Below are 27084 nucleotides of genomic sequence, written 5' to 3' on the forward strand. Positions count from 1 at the left end.
GAGCCCTTTCATTCTAAAGACTTATATTTTCCTGTTTTGGGCTATTAAAAAAGAATCTTTGATAATTTCCTCTAATTTCTTGCTTCTCTTTCTGAACCTCCTATTATTTTGGTGTTTGATCTTTTGGCTTAATTCTCTGAATTTTGTTATTTCTTCTCTATTTTCTCTTTCCTTGTCTTTTTTATTCTAATTCTAGGTAATTATTTTTCCATTCTGTTGAATTTTAAAATTTCAACTGTCATGTTTTCAGTGTCTACAAGTTCCTCTGTTCCTTTTTTATAGCCTCCTCTTCTCCCTTAATGGATGTGACATCTTTTATTATATTTGAGGGTATTAATGATTTTTAAAAATATCTTTCATCTGGTCCCTTTATTGTCTTTTTTTCTTCCATGCCCCTTTTTTCTCTCCTTTTTGAAAACACTTTTCATCTTGGAGTTTTTCTTCTGTTTTCTAATCATTGTAGGCCTTCATTCATATTTAGGAGTGAGGAGGACACACACAGACAGACCTTTGCAGACTTTGTGTACCTGGGTGGAGCTTGATGCCTGAGGGTGCCAGCAGGCAGCAAGCATTGATGGAAGGTTCCCAGATAATGGTGTGTCCTCTGGGGTTGCTCAGTTTCTGCCCGGAAGGATCCTTTAGTCTGTCTGTGTTATGGGAGCAGGGTGGGAGGAAGGGGACTAGGGGTCGCAGTGTTCAGTTTGACTTTCACATAACTTCTCACCATAGTCCAGTCCAGCATTTCACCCCCGTATTCATCTGGGCCGTTGTGTACCTGAACCCTCTTGAGTTCATTTTTTCCAGAGAATAAATCTGCTTACCAAAGGGGCTGAGGAGGATTCGTTGCTAGGGTGTGCAGGGCAAGGAGATGGATGTGTCTCACTGCTCCCTGGATGGCCTTCAGAGCTTCAGTTCCATGTTCCAAGATAACTCTAAGTTCTAACCTGTTGCTCCTTGACTTATCCCTCCCCTTGACTTTCTGTTTTCCAAACTGTTGTTGCCATCTTTCTTCTATGGTTGATTCCTTTTCACTTAGCATTGTCCTTGGGATCTTTCCTCTCACTTTAGTAGAGTTTCCAGAGGGAACATAGAGATAAAAGCACATGTTTAACCAGAACCTTCCCCTTCCTTTTCCTTCTTTAGTCTTTGCATAACTGCTATGCTGGTTCTTACGATTATTTTTCTCAATGATATGAGTTCTTCCTAGGCTAGTTATTTGTACTTGTGTGTTGAGGAGGGGCCAGGGTGGTGTTCTGAGTCTTCCTTCTGAGTTCTTTCAGCCTCTGATTCCCTCTAGGCAATGAAGATGAGCTGCTGGGTGGCCCTTTTCAGCCCTTGTGTTGCAGGTGATCAGCGACTATCTGGGGCTAGTGATGTGGGTAGTAAGAAGAATTTACCATGATAGGTGGATGTAGAGAAAGGCAAATTTATTAGAGAAAGTATGAAAATATGTTGCGAGGGTACAATGGGCAGGTCAGCAAGAAAGGAGCTGACTGTGGGGAGACAAAGGCTTGCTGGGGATTTTTATAAGATAGTATTTGTGTTGTGCCCTGAAGAAGGCTTTGTGCAGTATTGCAGTGAGCTCACTTGCCTTTTTCTATCCTTTGAGGGTCCAGTGATAGCTGGGCATGGGAAGATAGTGAGTTATCTGTGCAGGAGGGGTGTGTGTCCTGGACCATGAAGAAAGGCAGACTTAGAGCTTATCTGCCTTGTCTTTTTGCTTTCCCCTGCTCCCGCCAGTCCAACTCCTTTCCCCTAATTAGGACTCCACACCTTGCTTCTGTCTTCTTCAAAGACAGTGTGCCTGTTTATTTTCCCCTCTCTTACCCTTTGCTGTGGTTCAGTCTAGATCCAGAATTAATTCCTGACACCAGCCCGCACACCATGTTTTCATTGTGCAAAGAAAAGATTCTTGGTTTTGCCCCCAGAGTAGTTCCATCATCTGTGTAGACAGCTCTTCAGACATTCGCTTCTGGTGTCTTTCCTTATCCTATTCAATCTTCCCTTTCTTGACAGAACTTTCTCACATACTGAGTTTCAGAGTCTAGATGATTCTCAGTATTATCAGAGATGGAGTTTTTTTCTCTTTCCCTTGTTTTTAATGATACCTGAGAACAGGACAGAAGGGTTTTATTCTGTCAGCTCTTCGTGCAAGTGTACTCTCATTTATTTCTTTCTTCTTTTTCTGAGACAGGGTCTCGTTGTCTTGCCCAGGCTATAGTGCAGTGGTGCGATCATAGGTCACTGCAGCCTCAAGACTCCTGCGCTCAAGGGATCCTTTTGCGTCAGTGTCCTGTAGAGCTGTGACCACAAGTGTTCTCTACACCTGGCTAATTTTTAATTTTTTGTAAAGACAGAGTCTCTGTGTTACCCAGGCTGGTCTCAAACTCCTGGGCTTAAGCAGTCCTCCCATCTTAGCCTCTCAAAGTGCTGGAATTATAGGTGTGAGCCACCATGACTGGCCTTATTCTCCAATTTTAAGGCTTTCATTTTTATTTATTTATTTGTTTGTTTATTCATTTATGTATTTTTGAGACAGTGTTTTATGTTGTCACCCAGGCTGGAGTGCAGTGACATGATCTTAACTCACTGCAGCCTTGACCTCCCATGTTCAAGTGATCGATCCTCCCACCTCAGCCCCCAGATAGCTGGAACTATAGACACATGCCACCTCGCCCAGCTAATTTCTGTATTTTTTGTAGAGACAGGGTTTTGCCATGTTGCCCAGGCTGATCTCTACCTCCTGAGCTCAAGCAATCCACTTGCCTCAGCCTCCCAAAGTGCTGGGATTATAGGTGTGAGCCACCACACCTAGCCTAATTTTAAGGTTATTTTAAAACATATACTCAGTACCCCTAAATTAGGACCACACAGGACCCAAGTCCTTTTCTTGCTTGATGTTTGTTTGTGTTTTTTTAGGGACGATCCACCAACACATTCTCAGCCAGACAGTGATGATGAAGCAGAAGAAATACAGGTTGGTACCAAATAAAATAATCTGCTCTGTAGACTGTTGTAGTTTAAATGATCTCTGAGATGGTTCTGACTTTTAGATCTTATCTTACATCTGATAAAATGAGAAATTACATGAGAATCTTACTTTGACATATATCTTCACATATACTCTGTGTTCAGGAAAAGATGTCTCCATTTGATTTATAATTTTTAGATGGAGCACTGCTGTTTGAAGCCCAGTGCAGTATTTAAATGTAATGTTTTGTTTTTTCCTCTTTTTCATGCAGTGGTCTGATGATGAGAACACAGCCACGCTTACGGTAAGAGCACAGCAGACTCAGCGTGGGGACAGCCTCACACTGTCACACAAGGGTTAGCGCCAGGGTTTAAGTGCGTACCTCTCTAAATTCCTAGTTAGTCGCCATTTCATATATTATTTTTCCTGTGGGCTGTCGTTTTTATTTTGAAAAATGACTTGAAGCCTCATTTAGCAGGCAAACATGATTTGCCCTTTTCCCCTTTAATTGCAAAGGAAATATTTCGAGTGCATATTTGATGCCTTGACTTATTTCTGTTAAGCTCTGATGCTCTGCAAGAAGGAATTACACCTAACGTTAAACTCTGAGATTCCTATATCTCTGAAACATAAATTAAAGTGAAAATCTGTATTTCCTTATTCAAGTGTATTTATTTATATTTAGTTAGTTAGTTATTTTGTTTGTTTATTTTTGAGACAGAGTCTTGCTGTGTTGCCCAGGCTGGAATGCAGTGGTGTGATCTTGGCTCACTGCAACCTCCACCTCCCAGGTTCAAGTTATTCTCCTGCCTCAGCCTCCTGAGTAACTAGGATTACGGGTACCTGACACCAAGCCCGGCTAATTTTTGTATTTTTAGTAGTGACAGGGATTCACCATGTTAGCCAGGGTGAACTCGAACTCCTGACCTCAGGTGATAGGCCCGCCTTGGCCTCCCAAAGTGCTGGGATTACAGCTCTGAGCCACAGTGCCTGGCCTCAAGTATATTTAAATGGCATAAAAATTATTGTTTCTTTCAAGCGAGAGTAGAGAGGTATGTGACTTTTACCAGTGTTTTACATAAAAATGTAGAGGTTATCAAGCATATCACAGTGTTTTAGGATAAGAGTGCCGTTGTGAAAGTTAACCTGAAATTTTTTAAATGAAGATATTTTTAAAGGAGTGGGTGAAGCAGATGTTCTGTTTCTAAAAATAGGTGAACGAAACTCCTCATACCTTGAGTTAAAAGGGAAAGATTTTTAGTGAAACTCCTTACAAGTAAATGTAAAGGCAGAAATATAGAAAACCAGCTTTGTGGGAGGGTTTGTTCTAATCTAGCTCTAAATAAGAAGATACTTGTTTATTTTAATGAGAGATATGATTGCCGAGGTAGAAGAAAAAAAAAGAAGTGGAGCTGCTCAAAACTGACATGTTTCTTTAGGTGTAAAAAGGGAAGCCTGCCAGCAGATGCCTAAGTGGAAAGTTCGCATGTTTCATTTACTCCAGATGCCATTCAGATCACTCTCATTTTATGAAAATTCCATTCCGTGTCATGTAAATGTTACTTATCTGCCATACTCAGGCACTAAACTGGATTCTGTGAGATGAACACAGATGAATATGATTTGATTCTCACCATTAGGGAGTTTGTAAACCAGGGGAAAGGTGACACAGGCAGGGGGAGATGACAGTGCTGTCAGATCAGAGAGAGTAGTTACAGCTGAGGACACCAGAATGCCTGACAGGACAAGTGGTATCTGACCGGATCTTAATAGTGGTGGGGAGTATCAGTATCAACTCGTTTTTAAATATGTATAGATGGGCCTGGCGCGGTGGCTGACGACACCTGTAATCCCAGCACTTTGGGAGACCAAGGCGGGTGGATCACTTGAGGTCAAGAGTGACCTCACATCTGACCAACATGGTGAAACCCCGTCTCTACTAAAAATACAAAAAGCTAGCCAGGCATGGTGGCAGTCACCTGTAATCCCAGCTACTCAGGAGGCTGAGGCGGGAGAATTGCTTGAGCCCAGGAGGTGGAGGTTGCAGTGAGCCAAGATTGCGCCACTGCATTCCAGCCTGGATGACAGAGAGAGACTCTGTCTCAAAAAAATAAAATAAAATAAATATGTATAGATGATAGATACAGCAATTAATAATATAAAGGGGTGTGTGTGTGTGTGTGTGTGTGTGTGTGTGTGTGTGTGTATTTACCAAACTGTGTTCACTAAGAAGTTTTAGAATCATTGACATGTAACATCCTGGTAGCAGTGAGCACACCTGATGCCTTGATCTTGGTTTCTAAATACCAATCTCCACTAAACAAAATTGAAGCTTCTTGGAGATATTCCGGACTTGGGTTGGGAAAGTAAAAATGAGCCTGCAACAGCCTGTGCCAGGAACTATGGAAGTGCTGAAACAATGATGGGACATGACAAAAAGATGCCAGAAGCCAGCTTTGGGCTCTCGTGTCTAAAAATATGAGCATCATAACAAATACAGTTTGAGCGTTCCTAATCCCCAACTTCAAAATCGAAAATGCTCCAAAATCCAAAACTTTTTTAAAAGACTGGGTGGTCTCACTGTGTTACCCAGACTGCACTCAAACTTCTGGGCTCATGTGATCCTTCTGCTTCAGATTCCTGAGTAGCAGGTACTGCAGGTATGTGCCACCATGCCTAGCTCCCAAAACTTCACGAGCACTGACATGACACCACAAGTGGAAAATTCCACACCTGACCTCATGTGACAGGGACAGCCACAATGTATGTGCATAACCCAGCTCATTCAGCCTCCCCAAGGGAAAATGAAATTACCTTCAGGCCATGTACATAAGGTGTATATGAAACGTAATGACTTTTGTGTTTAGATTTGGGTCCCATCCCCATTATGTATCTGCAAATATTCTGAAATCCAAAACACTTCTGGTCTTACCCATTTTGGATGAGGGATACTCCATGTGTAGTAATAGGAATAGATTATGACCTATTGACTAAAATAAGAATTGCTGATCCCATAGTGACATACATAAGTGATTAAATAGGTGGAGAAAAAAGGAAGCTTGTTTTTATGGTAGTAAAGGCACTAACTAATACATGTAGAAGGAATGATGGAATTAGGAATTACTATTTGGCAACCATGGTAATAATATTTGATTGAATAGATGCTAAAACTAGTGGGTGAATATACAGTGAGAAAGAAGATATTTCCATCTTCACCCAAATTACTTACTATTTGCGCAAAGGAAAAATAGTAATGTTACCATGGAAAGACCTGGCAGCCAAGTGATCAGTATTAACCTCGACAGTGACGGAACAGACCTGTCATGCGTGCCTCCCGATACAATGCATGGGAAGGACACCACCTGTCACAGCTGCACAGCCTGAGTCCACTTGGGAGGAGACATCCAACAGACTCAACTTTTAGAAATTGTATAGAGTAGTTGCCCTGAACTTTTCAAAAACATCAAGGTCATAAATGGTAAGAACAACAGAGAGAGGAACTGCCACAGATTGAAGAAGATTATAGAGACCTGACAACTAGATTTAGTCCATGATTCTAGCTAGACTGGATGCCTGGACCAGAAAAAAAGTTTCAATTTTTTTTTTTTTTCTGTAAAAGATGTTATTAGAACACTTGGCAAATTTTGAATAAGATCTCTATTGTGTCAATGTTAGTTCCCTGATTTTGATAGATAATTTATAGAAAATGGCAAAAATCATGACTCATATAAAACTCTTTAATGCATGTTGAAGACGTTAGTTAACGCATAAGGGAACCAGACGTTAGAACTGGTTCAAAAGAGAATCCAAAGAAAAGTTATATTTGTAGATCAGGAATATTGAAATAGGTATGTAAATGAGGCAAAACTGGTTTTGCCTCCCTGCAGTATGGGAGAAAAGACAATTGGACCTCTTCCAGATGAGATAGAAATTACATGTCCATAAGAATTAGTTCATGTCACTATCACTTACCTAGAATTTGCCAGGTTGTAAAGTAGCTCACAGACCTGGCTAAAAACAGATAACCTAGAAGATTGTGCTGTATATAAACAGTGCATAGGCTTCCACTTCAGACTGTGCATAAACTTTCTATAATTTAAATTTGTTTTAGGATTCTTATGGCAGGTTATCCTAAAGTTGAGTAATTTTGAGGATTTGAGGGAACTGATCACATCTTTTAAAAGGCATGCACATAAAGTAATCCTTAGATGTCAAGTTTTATGGGATAGGAAAATGAAATTGCTCTATCTATGAAGGTTGAATCCTTTCGTGTTGTAAAGTTTGTGCAGCAATGCCATTCGTAGGAAGTACTGCCAGTGCCCATCTTACAGGAGTGGGGTTTATGGCTAGAGCGGTAGGGGAGCCAAGTCAGCCGCTTCAGGCAATTATAAGGAAATGGCCTCCCATAAATCATAATTGCTTTGTGTGGGGAGAGATGAATGGAAAATCAAGGACTCAGTGCTGCTGTTCATTCTGAAACCCTCTAAATTACTCTGGTTTCATTTCATGTGTCTAAGCTGAAGTCGTCTAGTGGAAAATAGAGGGGCAGCTGATCAAGTAATTAAAAGATACTGTTATTAACCAGTCTAGAGGTCAGATTTATCTGTAGCAGAAAGAAAGGCAGCCTAATTGGGCCTTAAGCTCTCATTTTTCTTCCCTAACCTTTTGCTCAAAGCTGTTTCTTGGTTTGGGGGATATATGACCATGTTTTAAAACGCATTTCTTTGGTCTTTTCTCAGACTCTTGTCACAGTTTTTTCTCTCACATAGCTGGGTTAGATCTTGGGGATCCACATAACTATTTGATGTAATCTTGAATGTGTAGTTTAGTTAAGTCAAGATGTAGTCTTTTTTTTTTCCTATGGAAGAAGTTGGTTACTGGATTTTTTTCAGAACTTATAGTTGCCCTATAGGGGGCAGCAATCCTCTTTACAGGATATAATGAAAATTAATGACTGCGTGTAGAATCTGTTAATGTTTTTGTTTTCTTATGTCTTTTGAGGTCCCCACTTCCCCCTCTCTTACTTACCTTTTTTCTTGCTTATGTCCACAAGCTCCTGTGATCGTGACAGGACATAATGACATCAGGCTTAAGTTCCTGTTTAGCAGCAGTATTTCTATTCACTTCTGAGTTGAAACAAACATACAGAATGTTTTGGTCACTTGCTTATAGAAAATATGCATTTTTAAAATCATCCAAAAAGGAAAGAACGTTTTAACTTGACCGAGGTTCAGATTTTGAGTTTTGCTTGTTTTAAAACGTGTCTGGAAATAGCAGTGTTTAAATAGTTTGCCACGTCATTTATTTTTCATTGTCTCTGTGGCTTTGGGGGATGCTGTATGTCTAGGACTCTCCCTACAAGTGGAAGGGCTTCGAGCTCTTCAAGCAGGGATGTTATTTCTGACAACTGGAGTATTGGTACAGGTGATATTCCACCTGTCTCTTTTTTCTTGATGAATACTCATTTTACGTCGGTGTACAGAGAACCATTCATTCCTTCCTCACATCCTCAGAAGCCTAGTGGTTGTCATTTCAGCTTTGCAGGCTTTGATTGTCTGGAAAATGCCATTTAAGCAGCTGATTATTTTATTTCTCTTTTTGGTAAGTGTACTTGATCACTGATTTTATTTCGCTGAGTTCAGAAATTCTGATAGTAATTTGTATTCTAAATTCTGTTTTTAACACCCTCAGCTATAACCTTGAGATTTGGATCTTGTTTTCCATAGATACTGTGATGATATTGACGTACCCAATGATTTCTTCTCTCTCTGTAGGCACCAGAATTTCCTGAGTTTGCCACTCAAGTCCAGGAAGCTATCAATTCCCTCGGGGGCAGTGTCTTTCCTAAGCTTAACTGGAGTGCCCCAAGGGTAGGAACACATAAGTAATTCTCTTACTGTTTAAATGTTCTTTGTTTTGCTATTTATTTCATTTCATATCCCTACAGAGGGTCTAATTATATTCCTAATTCTAGGAAAAATACCGTGGAATTTATTATTAATTTCCCTCTACTATTTTACCTTCCGGATTTTGCTATACACTTTCCTGGGGCTGTGAAACATGTATTCTGCCAAAAGGTAGTTTCCACCTCCTGTGTTGCTGATTGTTTTAGAATTCTGAGGAAATTCATACTCTGCCCTTTTCAGAAACGTGCCAAAAAATTTTTAGCTATGTTCCACTGAGCTTTGTGCCTACTTTGCATTTGCCTTCCCGTCTTTTGTTCTTATGTATGAGACATTTACCGTTTAAAGTTGTAGTGGTTCAGAATAGCTCACCTCCTTCTCTTTCAGATTTGATAGATGTTGGTGTAATAGCTCCAGCCGCCAAAGTTCAGGTGTTTGGCTGCCACTCCCCAGAAACGGGAAGGGTGGAAATTGATGTCCCTTTTCTTGGAGAGTAGCTGGTCAGACTATTTCTTTACCACCTTAATCTTGTAGCCAAAATGTCAATGTTTCTGACACTTCATTTTCCTCTCTTCTATTATCAGTAAGAAAAACATGGGGAAGTACTTAGGCCTGGGCTGAAATGTGAGGACCCTGGCATCTCAGTGCTCGTAACCAAGTGTCTGAAATGCAATGGTGGTGGTCTTTGCTGTTAAGCATAATTTAACATTTGACAGTGCTGCTAACATTTACTTGACTTTCTTGTTTAAACCCTTGAGGTGATATGCATTATTGATTTTGTTATAGGCCTGAGCATTCGTAGCAGCCAACATGGAATATGGACTAAATAGCATGTGCTTCATTCTTTAGGATGCGTATTGGATAGCAATGAATAGTTCTCTGAAATGTAAAACCCTCAGCGACATCTTTCTACTTTTCAAGAGTTCTGATTTCATCACTCGTGACTTCACTCAGCCGTAAGTATCTCTTATTCTCTCACGTCAACAGTTTCAGTATTTGTCCAAATTTTTCCGTAGATGAAATTCCATTACTTGTAGTACTATTATAAATCACAGCTCCATATAACAAAGCTATTTCATATTGCGAAAATGACCTGTTAAAGCAAATCTTTCTTTTCCCTTTATAGAAAATAGTATATAATAAATATCTGAAAATATTAAGGACTTTCTGTATCTCTGCTTATTAATCATTTCAGTAATTTTTTTCCTGTTATAAAACTGATAAATGTTTATCATAGAAAAGCAAAACTATGGATTACAGCTAAATAAAAACAGGAAATATAAAAGCACTCATGACCCGGAGTGGTGGCTCACACCTGTAATTCCAGCACTTTGGGAAGGAAAGACAAGTGGATCACCTAAGGTCAGGAGTTCAAGACCAGCCTGGTCAACATAGTGAATCCCCGTCTCTACTAAAAATACAAAAAAGTAGCTGGGCGTGGTGGTGTGTGCCTATAGTCCCACCTACTCGGGAGGCCAAGGCAGGAGAATTGCTTGAACCCGGGAGGCGGAGGTTGCAGTGAGCCGAGATCGCAGGCCACTGCACTGTAGCCTGGGCAACAGAGCGAGACTCCATCTCAAAACAAACAAACAAAAAAGCACTCATGATCTTGACACAATTAGTTCTTATACTTCTAGAATTCTGTCTATAAATAAATATAAATATATCTCTCTACCTATATACAGAGTTTTTAATGGGATCCTATAGTTTGTGTTTCTTTTTTTTTTGAGACGGGGTCACAGGCTGGAGTGCAGTGGCATGATCTCAGCTCACTGCACCCTCTGCCTCCTGGGTTCAAGCGATTTTCTTGCCTCAGCCTCCCGAATAGCTGGGACTACAGGTGTGCACCACCACACTTGGCTAATTTAGTATATTTTTAGTAGAGACAGGGTTTCACCGTATTGGCCAGGGTGATCTCGAACTCCTGACCTCGTGCCACCTCAACCTCCCAACGTGTTAGGATTACAGGTGTGAGCCACCACGCCCAGCCTATAGTTTATATTTCTTAGTAGGCTGCTTTTGCACTTACAGTGTGACGTCATTGCATGTCTAAATTCATCATTATTTTCCATTCCCTTAATGCTGCGCCTCTGGAGAGCTGTAGCATAACATATTTGACCCACACGCTGTTCTTCCAGAGCTGCAGTGAATATCCTTAAGCTAACCCTTGGTGCACTCTCCTAATTTTTTCCTTAGGATGAGTTTCTAGAAGTGGAATTGCTTTGTTTCTTTCCTTTGCCTGTCACTCTATAGCTAAAAAATTTGACAGTGCAGTCAGCGTTGTAGGCAGACGGAATACTTGCCCTGCTGAGCCGCAGGTGCTCTCTTTATGCTGCTTCTGTTGTCTTCAAATAGCAGCTATTTTTCTAGGTTTCTCTTGCTGTCACATCTTAAACAGACCAGTTATCTCAGTTAAACTCATCTTTAAACTGACCTTTAAAGCATATCAGAGAACCTAGAAGCAGCAGCATGAGGGTGAAAATCTTGTATAAGCATGCCACTTCCGCCCTGTCCAGTTGAGTTTCTCCTGCCAGTTCATTCCATTTCAGACTCAAATCCTTTTTTTGAAGTAGATCCTGGCGTGATCACTACATGACAGTCATGCATCAACTCTGGCGTCTGAGCTGTGCAGCTTGGACGTATGGTTTTAGTGTTATTATATTGATTAAAGAAAAGGAAGTTAAGTAACCATCAATGAGTGTGGTTGTATTACATTGTATTACATGTTTACTGTATAAGGATTTTACCTGTATTAGTAGTTCTAGTTTTACAGAAAAAAAGTGTGTGTGTGTGCACGTCTGTGTCTGTGTGTGTGTGTTTAATAGAGATGGGGTCTCACTATGTTGCCCAAGCTGGGCCTCAAACTCCTGGGCTCAATTGATCCTTCTGCGCCTGACCAAGTGTTGGTTTGACATTCAGTTGTCAACCCTCTGGTTGTGTTGGCACAGGTGTTGGTAGTCTGTTTTAGTAACCAGTAGTATTTTCATTCTAGTAGCTACCCTCTGAAAAGTAGAACAAAGTTGTGCCTCTTTTTCCCGTTGGAAAGCTTTTTGACATGTAATGCTTTAAGACGTCTTAAAATATGTTACACTGAAAATTCTGTCTATTTGATAATTCAGCTGGTAAGAATTTTTATTTTGAGATGGAGTCTCACTCTGTCACCCAGGCTGGAGTGCAGTGGTGCGATCTTGGCTCACTACAACCTCTGCCTCTAGGGTTCAAGCAATTCTCCTGCCTCGGCCTCCCGAGTAGCTGGGATTACAGTGGCATGGCTACCATGCCCGGCTAATTTTTTTTGTATTTTAGTAGAGACGGGGTTTCACCGCATTAGCCAGGATGGTCTCATCTCCTCACCTCATGATCTGCCCGCCTAGGCCTCCCAAAGTTCTCGAGTTATAGGCGTGAGCCACCACGCCCGGCCATGCCCAGCTAATTTTTGTATTTTTAGTAGAGAAGGGGTTTCACCATGTTGGTCAGGCTGGTCTTGAACTCCTGGTCTTGTGATGCTGCCCGCCTTGGCCTCCTAAAGTGCTGGGATTACAGGCGTGAGCCACTGCGCCTGGCCCTGATAAGGATTTTTATATGCCTTTAGTGTCAGTTGCAGTGAGAGTGGGAAGACACCTTTGCCTTTCCAGAACTAACTATAAACTGCTTTTAATTCTGAGGCTGATGTTTTTTTTAAATCAGCTTTGCGATTTAGTGATCAGCTGCCTCCTCTTAAGCTACGTCTTGCTTTTTATCTTTGTTTAACTGATGTTCCAGTGGGTGGTATGAATAATAGTCTGTTGTTTCGCGTTTTGTACTTTTTGACTTTTGCATGGCAAGGAAGTGAAATCAGCAAGTGAGTTTGAGGCCTTGGATTTAGAGTGTTTACCCACAGAATGCCATCCTTCTGCTATTATAAATAATTGGGAGTTGGCAGGAGCAAATACCAAGCACTGGGCTTTCAGCCTTTTAGCTGGGCACCACTAATGTGTCACTTTGTCTAGAAATAACTGTTAGTAGTTGCTTAGCAATTAATAAATCAGTTGCATAACAGAAAGTGTTGCCATCACATAAAAATTCCTTGTTGATAGAACTCATTAAAGATGAATGTTTGTCACAAAGGCCTTGAAGAGCTCTTGAAAGATTAAATTAGGAGTATAGTTCCTTAGATTGGACAGGATCATATCAGTGATCTAACCCTTTCCTTCTGTAGATTAGAAAATTGAGGCCTAAATCTGTTCAGTGATTTGTTCAAGATCCCACAGCTAGTTAATAAAAGCTAAAACCAGAATATAATTTTAATAACACCATTTTAAAAGTTCTTTGTATTTTCACTTAATAAAGTTATAGATTCATTCTTTCCAAAATACTTCCTATTAAAATATTAGATAATAGAAGAAAACATTTAATTTACAATACATAGTTATATATAATATGTATAAAGTTATATAACATAAAAATGAGATTATGTTGTTTTTACTATTTTGAGGCTTGACTTGACAAGAAAACAAATATGTTACAGTCAGAATTGCGAGTTAACAGAAGCCGAAAATAGCTTACACGCGGGATTTAAAAAAATACATTATTTAAAGAGGAGTCTGGAGATTGGGTATTTTTAGGAATACTCGGTGGCTCACCAAGGTCGCCAGGAACCCATGCTCTTTCAGGCCCTTTCCTTCTGCCATCCTTGACGTAGTGGCTTGGTCTTTGGGTTTCTCACCTAATGGTTAAAAGATTGCTGCTACAGTTCCAAGTATCTGTCACACGAAGACATGACCATATCTCAACCAAAAACAGGAGGGGTATATATGCGTCCTCTCATTCTTTTCTGTAGGCGAACGAGTAAAGCATTCCTGGAGGCCTCCTGGGAGACTTCCTCTCAGCCCTCATTGGTCACAGTTGCCCAGCCTAATCCAGTAGTTGGCAAAGGGAGCAGAATTGCTGTGATTCATTTAGATCAAGCTTGTCCAAGCTGCAGCAGCCTGGGACGGCTTTGAATGTGCCACAACCCAAATTCAGAAACTTTCGAACATCATGAGATTTTTTTTTGAGACTTTTATTTTTTTAATTTTTATTTATTTTTTATATCATCAGCTATCGTTAGTGTATTTTATATGAGGCCCAAGACAATTCTTCCTCTAATGTGTCCCAGGGAAGCTAAAACTTTTGACACCCCTAGTTAGACCAAGGTTCTCGGCATGAGATGCATCAGCGTTATCCAGAGAGTTAGATGAAACACAGGTTCCTGGGCCGCAGGGTTTCTGGTCCAGCAGGCCTGGAGGGGGCTAAGCAGATCATTTCTAACCTGTTTCCAGGCAATGTGGATGCCACTGGTCCAGGCCCATGCCTTGGCTGCTTAGATTAGTCAGCACATGCATCCCAGGGATTAGAGAGGGAACCAGGAAGCACAAATGCTCCCAGCATCTGAACAATCCAGGTTCCATTGGACAGGCTGAAGACGGGAACCCTGAAGAGTAGACAGCCAGTATTGTCTCCCTGCCTATAATGTACTTGAGAACATTAATTACTGCTTTTTTCTTTCCTGTTCTTCAAATGGTTACTGTAGACAAAAAGCTTTAAAAAGTGGAGGTTGACATGACATGTGGCCGGGCGCGGTGGCTCACATCTGTAATCCCAGCATTTTGGGAGGCCAAGGTGGGTGGATCATGAGGTCAGAAGTTCAAGACCAGCCTGGCCAACATGGTAAAACCCCAACTCTACTAAAAATGCAAAAAAAAGAAATATGACACGTATAAATGTGTTGACTGTATTATTTGCCAAGATATAAACATTCTGTGTGATTAAACTTGCTGAGTCACAGGCTGCTTTCATTATTTTATTGTGACTTCAGTGGGCTGAGTAGACAAGAAAAAATTTTGATACTCAATTGGCATTTAGAAAAAGGGGCTGAGTGAGTGAAAAAATAAATTTGTTAATTGTTTCTCTGAGGGGCTCATGATGAAGGAGAAATACATTTGACTGGAGGTCAGGGAATTTGATTTGTCTTTTTAAAATTTTTTCAAGATGGAGTCTCCCTCTGTCACCCAGGCTGGATGCAATGATGCGATCTCGGCTCACTGCACCCTCCGCCTCTCACAGTCCCAGACTGACACTGACATGCTCATCACTGGATATGCTACATCTGCCCTCTTTTTTTTTCTTTTTTTTCTGAGGCAGGGTCTTGCTCTGTCACCCAGGCTGGAGTGCCGTGGCGTGATCTGGGCTCTGCAAGTTCCGCCTCCCAGGTTCACGCCATTCTTGCCTCAGCCTCCTGAGTAGCTGGGACTACAGGCGCCCGCCACCGCGCCCGGCTAATTTTTTGTATTTTTAGTAGAGACGGGGTTTCACTGTGTTAGCCAGGATGGTCTCGATCTCCTGACCTCGTGATCTGCCTGCCTTGGCCTCCCAAAGTGCTGGGATTACAGGCGTGAGCCACCGCACCCGGCCCTTTTGTCCTCTTTCCGTGTGCAAAATATTTCGAACAACATGAGAGAAACTGTGTGTTGATTATAATTATTTATTTATTTACTTATTTTATTTTATTTTTATTGTTTTCTTGAGGGGAAGTCTCACTCTGTGGCCCAGGCTGGAGTCCAATGGCACGATCTTGGCTCACTGCAACCGCCGCCTCCCAGTTCAAGCAATTGTCCTGCCTCAGTCTCCCGCGTAGCTGGGACTATAGGCACGTGCCACCACGCCCGGATAATTTTTATATTTTTGGTAGAGACAGGGTTTCACCATGTTGGCCAGTCTGGTCTTGAACTCCTGACCTCAAGTGATCCACCTGCCTCGGCCTCCCGAAGTGCTGGGATTACAGGCGTGAGCCACCGCACCCGGCCTAATTATAATTAATAGCATGTCAGTCTGAAGGCATGTTCAGGGCACAATAAATATTCCTATTTATAGTTAGGCCATTTGCCTGGCAGAAAACTAAGGCTTGTTTAAGCTGAGGATGATGTGGGTAGTAATAAAAGAAAAAAATACGGCACTCATTTTATTTTATCTTATTTTTTGGTAAAATTATTTCAGTGTTTATTTTGCATCTGAGTAAAGACAACGGATGTGTAATTATCTGTCATTGACGTACACTGTGTATTTCCCCTTGTATTTTTTTTTTTTTCCAGTGGCTTTGTGGGAACAGGTAGTGTTTGGTTACATGGATATGTTCTTTAGTGGTGATTTCTGAGCTTTTGGTGCACCCATCACCCAAGCAGTGTACACGGTACCCAATGTGTAGTCTTTTATCCCTTGCCAACCCTCACCCTTTCCCGAGTCCCAAAAGTCCAATGTGTCATTCTTATGCCTTTGTGTCTTCATAACTTAACTCTCACTTACAAGTGAGAACATACGATGTTTGGTTTTCCGTTCCTGAGTTACTTCACTTAGAATAATAGTCTCCAATTCCATCCAGGTTGCTGCGAATGCCATTATTTTGTTCCTTAAAAAAAAAAAAAACACTCTGATTAGTCATCAGTACTACTTAAGCATATTTCTTTAGTTTGGGGATAGAATAGTTTTTCTTTTCCTTTTTTTTCTTTCCTTTTTAAAAATTTGTGTCTGTAACATTGCTTTCCAAAATTTCTGTTAACTGGCTAATTTTAAAGTGCAGTAAAAATATGCTAGCATAATTTCATAGTAGCTTTCATCACAGTAGGGCTTTGGAATTTTGCTTTTTTTCCTTCGGAATAAAATCTTTGCTATTATTATACCTGAGAATTCTTTTAGTTTGCTACTTACATTGTAAATAATGTAACATTACTTAATCACATTTGTGTTTATTTTAGAATTTTCATAGCTGGCTAGAGTAACTATAATTATTCTGCCAAGAATTTGAACTTCGAATCCAACGTAAGAGCCTCCTTTCGGCTTAGACTACAAATTAGTGACTTTAGTTTAATACCACATTCTGTTGGTACTTTGTTGAAATTTTCAGTTAAAGAAATCTTCCAAATTAATGTTAAATACTAACCCAGGAAAAAAGTTTTAGGAATTTTTCCTGTTGGTGGTGGTGGTGGTTTTTTTGTTTTTGTTTTTCTTGAGATGGAGCCTTTTTGTCGTGGGAAACGTGCTGAGTCCTCCAGTGACCTTGGTGGGATTCAGGGTGGCCAGACTGAGTTTTCCAGCTGAAGCTGCGGCCCTGAAGGCCATGCTTGGGGTCCAAGCCGCTCCAGTTTGATGCTTCCTTCCTTTTCCCTATTTCTTCCTTTCCCCAAGAATGGTGCAGACTTCCTGCTGAGGCCTGTAGTTGGTGGACAGGCATCTTCTGGCCCTTTTCCCAAGAACCTCTTACAGAGCTTGAACTGCAGCTACTCCTCAGAATAACCATTTCTAAAATATGGGCCGGGCACGGTGGCTCACGCCTGTAATCTCAGCACTTTGGGAGGCTGAGGTGGGCAGATTACCTAAGGTCGGGAGTTTGAGACCAGCCTGACCAACATGATGAAACCCCTTCTCTACTAAAAATACAAAAATTAGCTGGGCATGGTGACAGATGCCTGTAATCCCAGCTACTTGGGAGGCTGAGGCAGGAGAATTGCTTGAGCCCGGGAGACGGAGGTTGCAGTGAGCCGAGATCATGCCGTTGCACTCCAGCCTGGCCAACAGACTGAGACTGTGTCTCAAAAAAAAAAAAAATGTGTCTAGTCCCTATCTCGGACACTTTGGATTGGAATCTCTGGGGAAGTATTCTGAAAAATCATCTCAGTCCACTCTCTCATTTTCAAACCTGTGTTCTAGAAGCTCTGACACACCCTGAGGTTCAGCGTGCAGTAAGTAGTTAACTGAATATAAAGACAGGGAAGAAAAAGGGGTCTGACAAGTTGTCTACAGATTTGATTGAATAAAGAACTTTAGAAATCGCCCAATACCATCTGCCATTTACTGCTGAGGCAACTACGAACCAGTCCCAAAAGATAATTGACTTTTCTAAGATGAGAAAATACTAGTACAGAGCCCAAGGTCCTGATTGTGATTTTTTTACCGCTGGTCTATTGTTTCTTCTGTTTATTGGAATGTTTCCCTTTTCTCCTTATGTAGATTATCTAATTAAAATATTTCACTTGTCTCTATACTGGATATGTATACAAAAATAATTTTCTTTCTTTTTTTGAGACAGAGTCTCACTCTGTTTCCCAGGCTGGAGTGCAGTGTTGTGATCTCAGATCACTGCAACCTCCAACTCCTGGGTTCAAGGGATTCTCGTGCCTCAGCCTCCCAAGTAGCTGGGCTTACAGGCATGGGCCACAATGCCCAGCTAATTTTTGTATTTTTAGTAGAGATGGAGTTTCACCATGTTGGTCAGTCTGGTCTCAAATTCCTGACCTCGTGATCCGCCCACCTCGGCCTCCCAAAGTGCTGGGATTACAGGCATGAGCCACCGCACCCGGCCCCAAAATAATTTTCTTAAATAATAGAAAATGTGTAGTGGAAAGCTCTAGATACGTGTAGTACTTATCAATATGCTGATCCTTGGGGGCGAAAGGGCAGTTTTTTAAAGGATAAAAGTAATTAGTTAATTTTTATTAACTTGTGACAGTTCATGACCTTAATTTTTGAGCAGAGTCTCACTATGGGCTAGAGTGCAATGGTGTGATCACAGCTTATTGCAATCTCAAACTCCTGAGCTTAAGTGATCTTCCCGCCTCAGCCTCCTGAGTAGCTGGGATTACAAGCATGAGCCTTCATGCTTGCTAATTTTTATATTTTTTGTAGAAGCAGGACCTAGCTTTGTTGCCCGGCTGGTCTCAAACTCCTGACTTTAGGCAGTCTTCCCACCTCAGCCTTCCAAAGTGTTGAGATTACAGGTGTGAGCCCTGTGCTCAGTCCTTAATTTTTATTAACATAAAATAACTGATAAGTTTAATTTTTATTGAAATAATTTTTAATTGAAAGCTAGTTTTCTAGTTTTAAATTATTACTCCTCAAGATAATGTACCGTTAAGTTAGTTTGATTTGAAGTAAGAGATTTTTGCTTTCCAGAGAAAAACTAGGTTGTTTTTAGGTTTTTTTTTTGAGACGGAGTCTCGCTTGGTCACCCAGGCTGGAGTGCAGTGGCACGATCTCGGCTCACTGCAACCTCCGCCTCCTGGGTTCAAGCAATTCTCCTGCCTCAGCCTCCTGAGTAGCTGGGACTACAGGTGCACACCACCAGGCCTAGCAAATTTTTTTTTTTTTTGAGACAGAGTTTCACTCTTGTTGCCCAGGTTGGAGTGCAATGGCGCGATCTTGGCTCACCACAACGTCTGCCTCCTGGTTCAAGCGATTCTCCTGCCTCAGCCTCCCGTGTAGCTGGGATTACAGGCACGCGCCACCACACCCAGCTAATTTTGTATTTTTAGTAGAGACGAGTTTTCTCCATGTCGGTTAGGCTGGTCTCGAATTCCTGACCTGAGGTGACCTGCCCGCCTCGGCCTCCCAAAGTGCTGGGACTACAGGCGTGAGCCACTGTGCCTGGCCACGCCTGGCTAATTTTTGTAGAGACAGGGTTTTGCCACGTTGCCCAGACTGGTCTCAAACGCCTGAACTCAAGCAATCGGCCCGCCTCAGCCTCCCAGAGTGCTGGGAGTACAGGCGTGAGCCACCGTGCCGGCTCTGCTCCCTCCCTTTCAGTGAGTCACCAAGTGATCTTGCTCCTGCCTCTACGCTTCTCCTTTCTCTGTCCACTCCCATTCCCATAGTTAGACCCTCATCTCCCCGAGGCTATTGCAGCAAGCCTTCTACCAGGTTTCTCTGCCTCCCACGCTGCCGCCCTTCCCCTAAACTGTCCAACACCATTATGCCATAGTGATACAGATTTTAAAAATGTTTTTAAACCCCTGGTACCTGTGAACACAGTGATGTTCTTAACGCCTAAATGGAATGATCTCCCTTGCGTACTTGAAGATTTTAGGGCTCCCCATTGTCTATATAATGAAGTCCAAGTGCCCTGGGTGGGCACACAAGGCCTCTCATGACCTGGATGCTTCTCTTTGTCCAGAGTTTCTGTCCAGCTCCATCTGTTGCAGTTCCCCCTTGCGTCCTGCGCTCCATCAGAGATGATCTCCTCTAGTTATTTGAATGCTCTGTGAGGTCTCTCACTGCCCTCCCTGCCTTGGCACGTTTCTCTGTGCTTTAAATGCGGACCCCTTCTTGACTACCGCTCCCCTCTGACACACAGCAGCCAGCCAGTCAGTTCTTCCTTGGTGCCGCGGAGCATTTTTTCTCCAGTGTGTTTAAAATTGTGTGTGCTTTTTAGCTTTCTCCACCAGACTGACCTCATACAGAACGAAGGAATCTTCATCATTTTAACATTCCCAATGCCTAGCCCAAGCTTTGGCACAGGTGGGCATTTAGTAAGCGATATGAAACATTGTTGATGAAACTGAGGATTTTTAGAGGAGGAAGCAGTGTACTTAATGGAGGGCTGAATGGATCTATCCGAGTTTTAAAATGGCACGTGGGAGACGGATTCGATTACCTGTGTGGCTTTCGATGGCCAGCGTTACATTGAGGGAGAAGTAGGCTGCTGGCTGCAGTATAAGATGCACGCAACAGGAACGTGTACAATGACAGTGCCTTCCTCCCCTTGTTGAGAATCGGGGGTTAGACAGGTTGAGTCTTGGTGTGGCCACTAAATTTGGGCTTTTCTGGGTATTAGTTTCTTTGGCTTTTGACAGAAAAAATGGAGATTATACTATGTCTGTGGTTATAATAGCTCCTAACATTGTTTATTTTAATGTTTGTGGGTACATAGTAAGTGTATATATTCATGCGGTACATGAGATGGGTGTTTTTTGCTTTTTGGGGTTTTTTTGAGATGGAGTCTCATTCTGTCGCCCAGGCTGGGGTTCAGTGGTGCTATCTTGGCTCAGTGCAACCTCTGCCTCACAGTTTTAGGCGATTCCCCTGCCTCAGCCTCTGAAGTAGCTGGGTTTTCAGGCGTCCACCACCACAGCCGGCTAATTTTTGTATTTTTAGTAGAGACAGGGTTTCACCATGTTGGCCAGGCTGGAGTCAAACTCCTGACCTCAAGTGATCCACCTGCCTTGGCCTCCCAAAGTGGTGGGATTACAGCTGTGAGCCACTGCACCCATCCTGGGGTACATTGCATGTTTTGATACAAACAGGCTATGCCCAATTATCACATCATGTAAAATGGGGTATCTGTTCCCCTCAAAACATTTATCCATCCTTTGTGTTACAAATGATTCAGTTATACTCTAGTTATTTTAAAATGTACAATTAAATCGTTGTTGACTATAGTCACCCTATTGTGCTATCAAATACTAGACCAACTGTAGAAATGATCCTGGAAAGTACAGTCTTGCTCATAACATTGTTTTGAGGATTAAATGAGTTAATATCTCAGGGTGCCTAGGCTAACGCATAGCATTGAATAAGGCTTAATAAATGTTGATCGAATTTGAGTTAGTCTCCTGTTTCTGGATGCTTTTAGTAAAACGTTACTTTCATGTTAAATATAAGTTACGTGTGTGCATAAACTGACACCAGTAACAAAGAGATTCATTTGCCTTTTCTTCTTCCAAAGGTTTATTCATTGTACTGATGATTCTCCAGATCCATGTATAGAATATGAGGTAAGAAGCTTATTTTCCTTGATAATCGTAGATTAAGATGTGTTGAGAATTGCTATTTATTCTTAAGTGAAATGAAACGAATGAAGTTTCTTGGATTAATTTCTTTGGGAACCTAAAGCCACTGAAATTTTACATTTATGAAATATACACATAAAAGGATATATATTATGTATAGAATATATATACTAAATATATGTATGCAGTATACACTTGCTACAGGATATATGCAGACACCTTTAACAAAACAAACACCTTTTTACGCTGCACAGCTGCACCTCATTGTTTCAGCATTTTACCATTTTTTATACTGTTCACTCACCTTACAAATAACTTATAAGAATAAGAGGATAGGCCAGGCACAGTGGCTCATGCCTGTAATCCCAGCACTTTGAGAGGCCAAGGTGGGCGCATCATCTGAGGTCAGGAGTTCGAGACCAGCCCGGCCATCATGGCGAAACCCCACGTCTCTACTAAAAATACCAAAGTTAATCTGGGCATGGTAGTGGTCGCCTGTAATCTTAGCTACTCGGGAAATTGAGGCTGAAGAATTGCTTGAACCCTAGAGGTGGAGGTTGCAGTGAGCTGAGATGGTGCCATTGCACTCCAGCCTGGGTGACAAGAGTGAAGCTCTGTCTCAAAAAAAAAAAAGAGGATGGTGAAAAAACAACTTCATTAGAAATTTTGATGAGTTTAAACGTAGTAAACCTCAATTTTTATTCCAAATTTTCCTAGTTTTGAAAGTATGCACACAAAACACACATGCACATACCCTGATCTGCACCAGGTTCTTAGCTACAACTAACTGCTCATCAACTGTCATGAATGGATCCGAAACATAACTTTTTTTTTTTTTGGAGACACAGTTTTGCTCTGTTGCACAGGCTGGAGTGCAGTGGCACGATCTCAGCTCATTGAAACCTCCACCTCCTGGACTAAAGCAATTCTCCTGCCTCAGCCTCCTGAGTAGCTGGGATTACAGGTGTGCACCACCACCACCCAGCTAATTTTTGTATTTCTGGTAGAGACTGGGTTTCACCATGTTGACCAGGATGGTCTCGAACTCCTGACCTCAAGTGAAACGCCTGCCTCAGCCTCCCAAAATGCTGGGATTACAGGCGTGGGCCACTGCGCCTGGCCTAACTTTCTTCTAAATGCAGACTCCACGTTTCAGCTCTCATTCCTGGTCCTTCTTGCACTTGCATTGTCAAAATACAAACTTTCCAAAACTTTGACAACTCATAGTTTGTTGAAAAGAGAATGGTCATCTTTGCTCCATAATTGCATTTTTACATTTACGTGAAAATTACATTTCATTGTTGGTCTTGTAACACCAATTCGAATTAGTGCAGTAATTTTAAAAATATATCTTTAGTGTCTGTTTGCTTCTAGCTACTTTTGTACGTATGTACACATGCTTTCAAAATTGGTCTGTTGACTCACTGTGTTGAGTAATTTTTAATGTGTTGACTGTAGATAGACTTCTCTTTTAGGATTATACCATATGCATGGAGCAGTTAATTTACTAGTTAAGTGACTTCTTACCAAGCCACCAATTACTAGATCTTAGAGTGCTTGTAGGTGAGATTCTTACATACAATCTGTGAGATTTTTTTTCCCTTGCTTAATAGCATAGTGTGAGCATTTTCCCAGCTTATTAAACACTTCTATAACTTTAAATAATATAGTCATAGCTATTGCTTCACACAATAAACAACTATTAAGTACCTGGCTGTGGTGCTTCTGCCAGGTACTAGAAAGACATCATTTCCTTAGCCTTTCTCTGAGGCACAGTCTTTTTTAAGAAGTCATCATCTACCTCCAAGATTTATTTACCAGCAGTTTGCTCTCTTATTGCCATTTTGAGACACCATTATCATGTGTATAAGATTTAAAACTCAATTTTAAAAGTGTAGGAAAGTGATACTCTTCAAGTAATTCAAATAAAAAAAGTTGCAAGTAGAATCCTGTGTATTGTTTTCTCCTGTCTGTGTGTATTTAAAATACACACACACACACACACACACACACACTCTTTCTCTCTCTCTTTATATATAGGTATGTATTTGTAGGATAAATCTGGAAAGATGCACAAGAAACCTATAGCACTGGTTGCCTCTGAGGAGAAAGACAGAGGGACAGGGTGGGGGAGAGAGAGAAACTCCCTATGCCTTTCTGTGTTTTGTGAAAATCAACCAGAGTGTATGTATTACCTATACAAAATAGTATTTTGATAAACCTTATGCAAATTTTCCAGTAAATTGTGTGCTACAATTGCTTATTTATTTGTTGCTAAGTAAAACCACTGTAGCCTCTCTCTTTCTCTCTCTCTCTCTCTCTCTATATATATATAAAAAAGTATGTGTGTATATGCCTGTATGGGCTTTTAATAGATAGGAACTGTGTAATATTTTAGTGTCAGATCCATTTAATAATTACATTAAAAAAAATTCAGATAATAAGGCTTGACTAAGAGCTTATAATAAATGAAAAAGGAAATCAGTGCATTTAAAATTTCTAAGGCATATTTTAAACATGTTTTTTTAAATACATAAAATGTCCCACCTGAAATTTTCCTGATTTTTAAGATGAGAAACTTATTACTATAGTATATGAGAGTTTATATATATTAAATAATTATTAATTACAGTAATAAGACCCATTTGTGATTTGGGCCAAGGGTAGAATTGATTAACTAAAATATTGAGAAAATAGTGAGAGAGTTGTTTTGGTGATTCATTGTGACAAACCTCAATAATAATTATATCAAAGTAAGGATTACCTCTTGGTACTTAAGGTAGACAAGTTTAGAATTATTTTATTTTATTTTTGAGATAGCGTCTTGCTCTGTTGCCCAGGCTAGAGTGCGGTGATGCAGTCTCAGCTCCCTGCAGCCTCTGCTTCCTGGGTTCAAGCGATTCTCATGTCTCAGCCTCCCTAGTAGCTGGGGCTACAGGTGCCTGCCACCACACCTGGCTAATTTTTTTGTATTTTTAGTAGAGATGGAGTTTCACCATGTTGGCCTGGCTGATCTCTAACTCCTTGACCTCAGGTGATCTGCCCGCCTCAGCCTCCCAAAGTGCTGGGATTACAGGAGTGAGCCACTGCGCCTGGCTGGAATTACTTTATTATTTGATATTCCTCAAGGGGTGCAGAACATATGAATGGACGTATGGCACTGTGATGAAAAGATGTAACTACATTCTTGATGGTGTGCTTGTATGTCAGAACTCTCAAAATGGCAGCTACCTGACAAGGATGCATTTTGTCATAGAATTTTAGCACAATTTTCTTGCGGTTATTAGAATAATAGATCACAACTCTATTCCCTACATCTCATGTTAAGAATTTTTTTTTTTTTTTGAGATGGAGTTTCACTCTTGTTGTCCAGGCTGGAGTGCAATGGCGTGATCTTTGCTCACTACAACCTCCGCCTCCTGGGTTCAAGTGATTCTCCTTCCTCAGCCTGCTGAGTAGCTGACAGGCATGTGCCACCATGCCCAGCCAAGAATGTTATATGATGCCTCTTTTTTAAAAACCATTTGATAACGGCAATCATTAAGATACAGTGTTGACCTAAAATTGCCTAGTAGACCTTACCATATGGTTGTGTTATATTAAATATTTTGTCCTTTGTCTACAGCTTGTTCTCCGAAAATGGTGTGAATTGATTCCTGGCGCTGAGTTTCGATGTTTTGTCAAGGAAAACAAGCTTATTGGTGAGTTTTTTTTGTTTGTTTTATCCTTGAAAGTCATCTTTAAAAGAAGACAAGCTTTTGTTGGAAGTAAATTTCCAGTAATTAGGACTGGGATGTCAATCTGTTTTCATCTCAGATGCCACCTCTAACCAGTTGGCACTGACTCTCTGGAATGCCATGTTGACAGGAATCCCGAGCCCAGACTCACTTGCCACAGGAAACGGTGTTGTCAGATAATCATGGCTGGCTGGATTCCAGAGATAAAAGTGGTGGTTGATTTAGGAATCAGGAACTCTGTATGGAATTTTCCTAAACAGTACTTAGCAATAGTCTGCTTATTTTAAGCATCATAAAAAGTCAAGTTTTGGAACCTTTATTTCTATTATTGGGGCACCATTTATTATTCTAGCAAGAGAAAATATGTGGACAAGTAAGTGTATTCTTCTAAGACACCCATTTTCTTTCCTCTCAGGTTACTATTTTGTTTGCTATGATTTATTTAAGTGAAATATTGAAGATAATTCGTTCTTTATTTTGTTTATGCATGTTTTCCATGAAGTAAAATTTATCTTCAACCGAGAAAAGTGTAATTTGAATGCAATCAATTCAGCAATATTGATTCATTGAATGTGATGTTGAAATGTGTTAACCCACCTGAAAGAAAGTTGGGGTGTTCGCACTTCTCATATTGCTCGATGTTCTTGGGGAAGCTGCAGTGTAGGTGCTCTAAAGAAGGGGGTCCTGTTGGCACATGATTGAGGAATAGGAAGCCCGAATTTCAGAGCAGAGAACTTTTCCCTAGGACCGGAGCAAATTCAGGGAGTTTGTGTAATAGTCCCGTTAGTGTGTTTGGACTCATGTCAGCAAGTCACTCTGAAAAAAGGAATGTTTACTTTTCCATGGCTTGAACGAGCAGGCTGTGAAGGCCAAGTAGCACGTATGAACAAGAAAAATAGACTGCTTCTAGGCAATGCAGTATGAATATGGCAGGCATCTGGTGAAGAATGCTGTTTTCCCGAAGAAAGTGGAAGAGTATACCAATTTGCAGAGACTTCTTTTTTTTTTTTTTTTTGAGACGGAGTCTCGCTCTGTCGCCGGGCTGGAGTGCAGTGGCCGGACCTCAGCTCACTGCAAGCTCCGCCTCCCGGGTTCCCGCCATTCTCCTGCCTCAGCCTCCCGAGTAGCTGGGACCACAGGCGCCCGCCACCTCGCCCGGCTAGTTTTTTGTATTTTTAGTAGAGACGGGGTTTCACCGTGTTAGCCAGGATGGTCTCGATCTCCTGACCTCGTGATCCGCCCGTCTCGGCCTCCCAAAGTGCTGGGATTACAGGCTTGAGCCACCGCGCCCGGCCTGCAGAGACTTCTTTGGAGGAAATCAAAGCAGCAGCAGTCGATTACGTGTGCGGGCTTAGAATTGCTGCTTTAATTTTTTACATAACAAGACTTTTTGTGACTTCGAATTCCTTCCATTTTACTAAATGAAAATAACTGTTTCCATGGGCTAGGTGCTGTGGCTCACACCTGTAATCCCAACAGTTTGAGAGGCCAAGGCTGGAGGATTGCTTAAGGCCAGGAGTTCAAGACCAGCCTGGGCAATGTACTGAGACCCCGTCTCTACAAAAAATAAAACCATGAGCCAGGCATGGTGGCACATGCCTGTAGTCCCGGCTCCTCGGGAGACTGAGGTGTGAGGGTCACTTGAGCTCAGGAGGTGGAGGTTGTGATAAGCTATGATTGTACCACTGTACTCCAGCCTGGGCAACAGAATGAGACCCTGTCTCTAAAAGAAAAAAGAAAAAAAGAAAAAAGGCCGAGTGTGGTGGCTTATACCTGTAATCCCAGCACTTTGAGAGGCCGAGGTGGGTGGATCATGAGATCAAATTCAAGGCCAGCCTGGCCAAGATGGTGAAAGACCGTCTCTGCTAAAAATACAAAAAAAAAAATTAGCCAGGCGC

The 27084-nt window shown here is 41.4% G+C and overlaps 2 protein-coding genes across 2 annotated transcripts in view; one reads left to right on the plus strand and one right to left on the minus strand.

Moving 5' to 3' along the window:
* Positions 1 to 27084, plus strand: part of CDC123 (cell division cycle 123) — a 421061-nt gene that overhangs the window by 380355 nt on the left and 13622 nt on the right. The window contains exons 4-9 of the mRNA XM_050803270.1: positions 2920 to 2977; positions 3243 to 3275; positions 8746 to 8841; positions 9724 to 9830; positions 21386 to 21434; positions 25075 to 25150. Of these exons, the coding sequence (XP_050659227.1) occupies positions 2920 to 2977; positions 3243 to 3275; positions 8746 to 8841; positions 9724 to 9830; positions 21386 to 21434; positions 25075 to 25150 (419 nt within the window). The remainder of the gene's footprint in view (positions 1 to 2919; positions 2978 to 3242; positions 3276 to 8745; positions 8842 to 9723; positions 9831 to 21385; positions 21435 to 25074; positions 25151 to 27084) is intronic.
* Positions 1 to 27084, minus strand: part of UPF2 (UPF2 regulator of nonsense mediated mRNA decay) — a 727243-nt gene that overhangs the window by 301867 nt on the left and 398292 nt on the right. The window lies entirely within an intron of this gene.

Source organism: Macaca thibetana, chromosome 9 (assembly GCF_024542745.1).
Source record: "Macaca thibetana thibetana isolate TM-01 chromosome 9, ASM2454274v1, whole genome shotgun sequence".
Lineage (NCBI taxonomy): Eukaryota > Metazoa > Chordata > Mammalia > Primates > Cercopithecidae > Macaca > Macaca thibetana.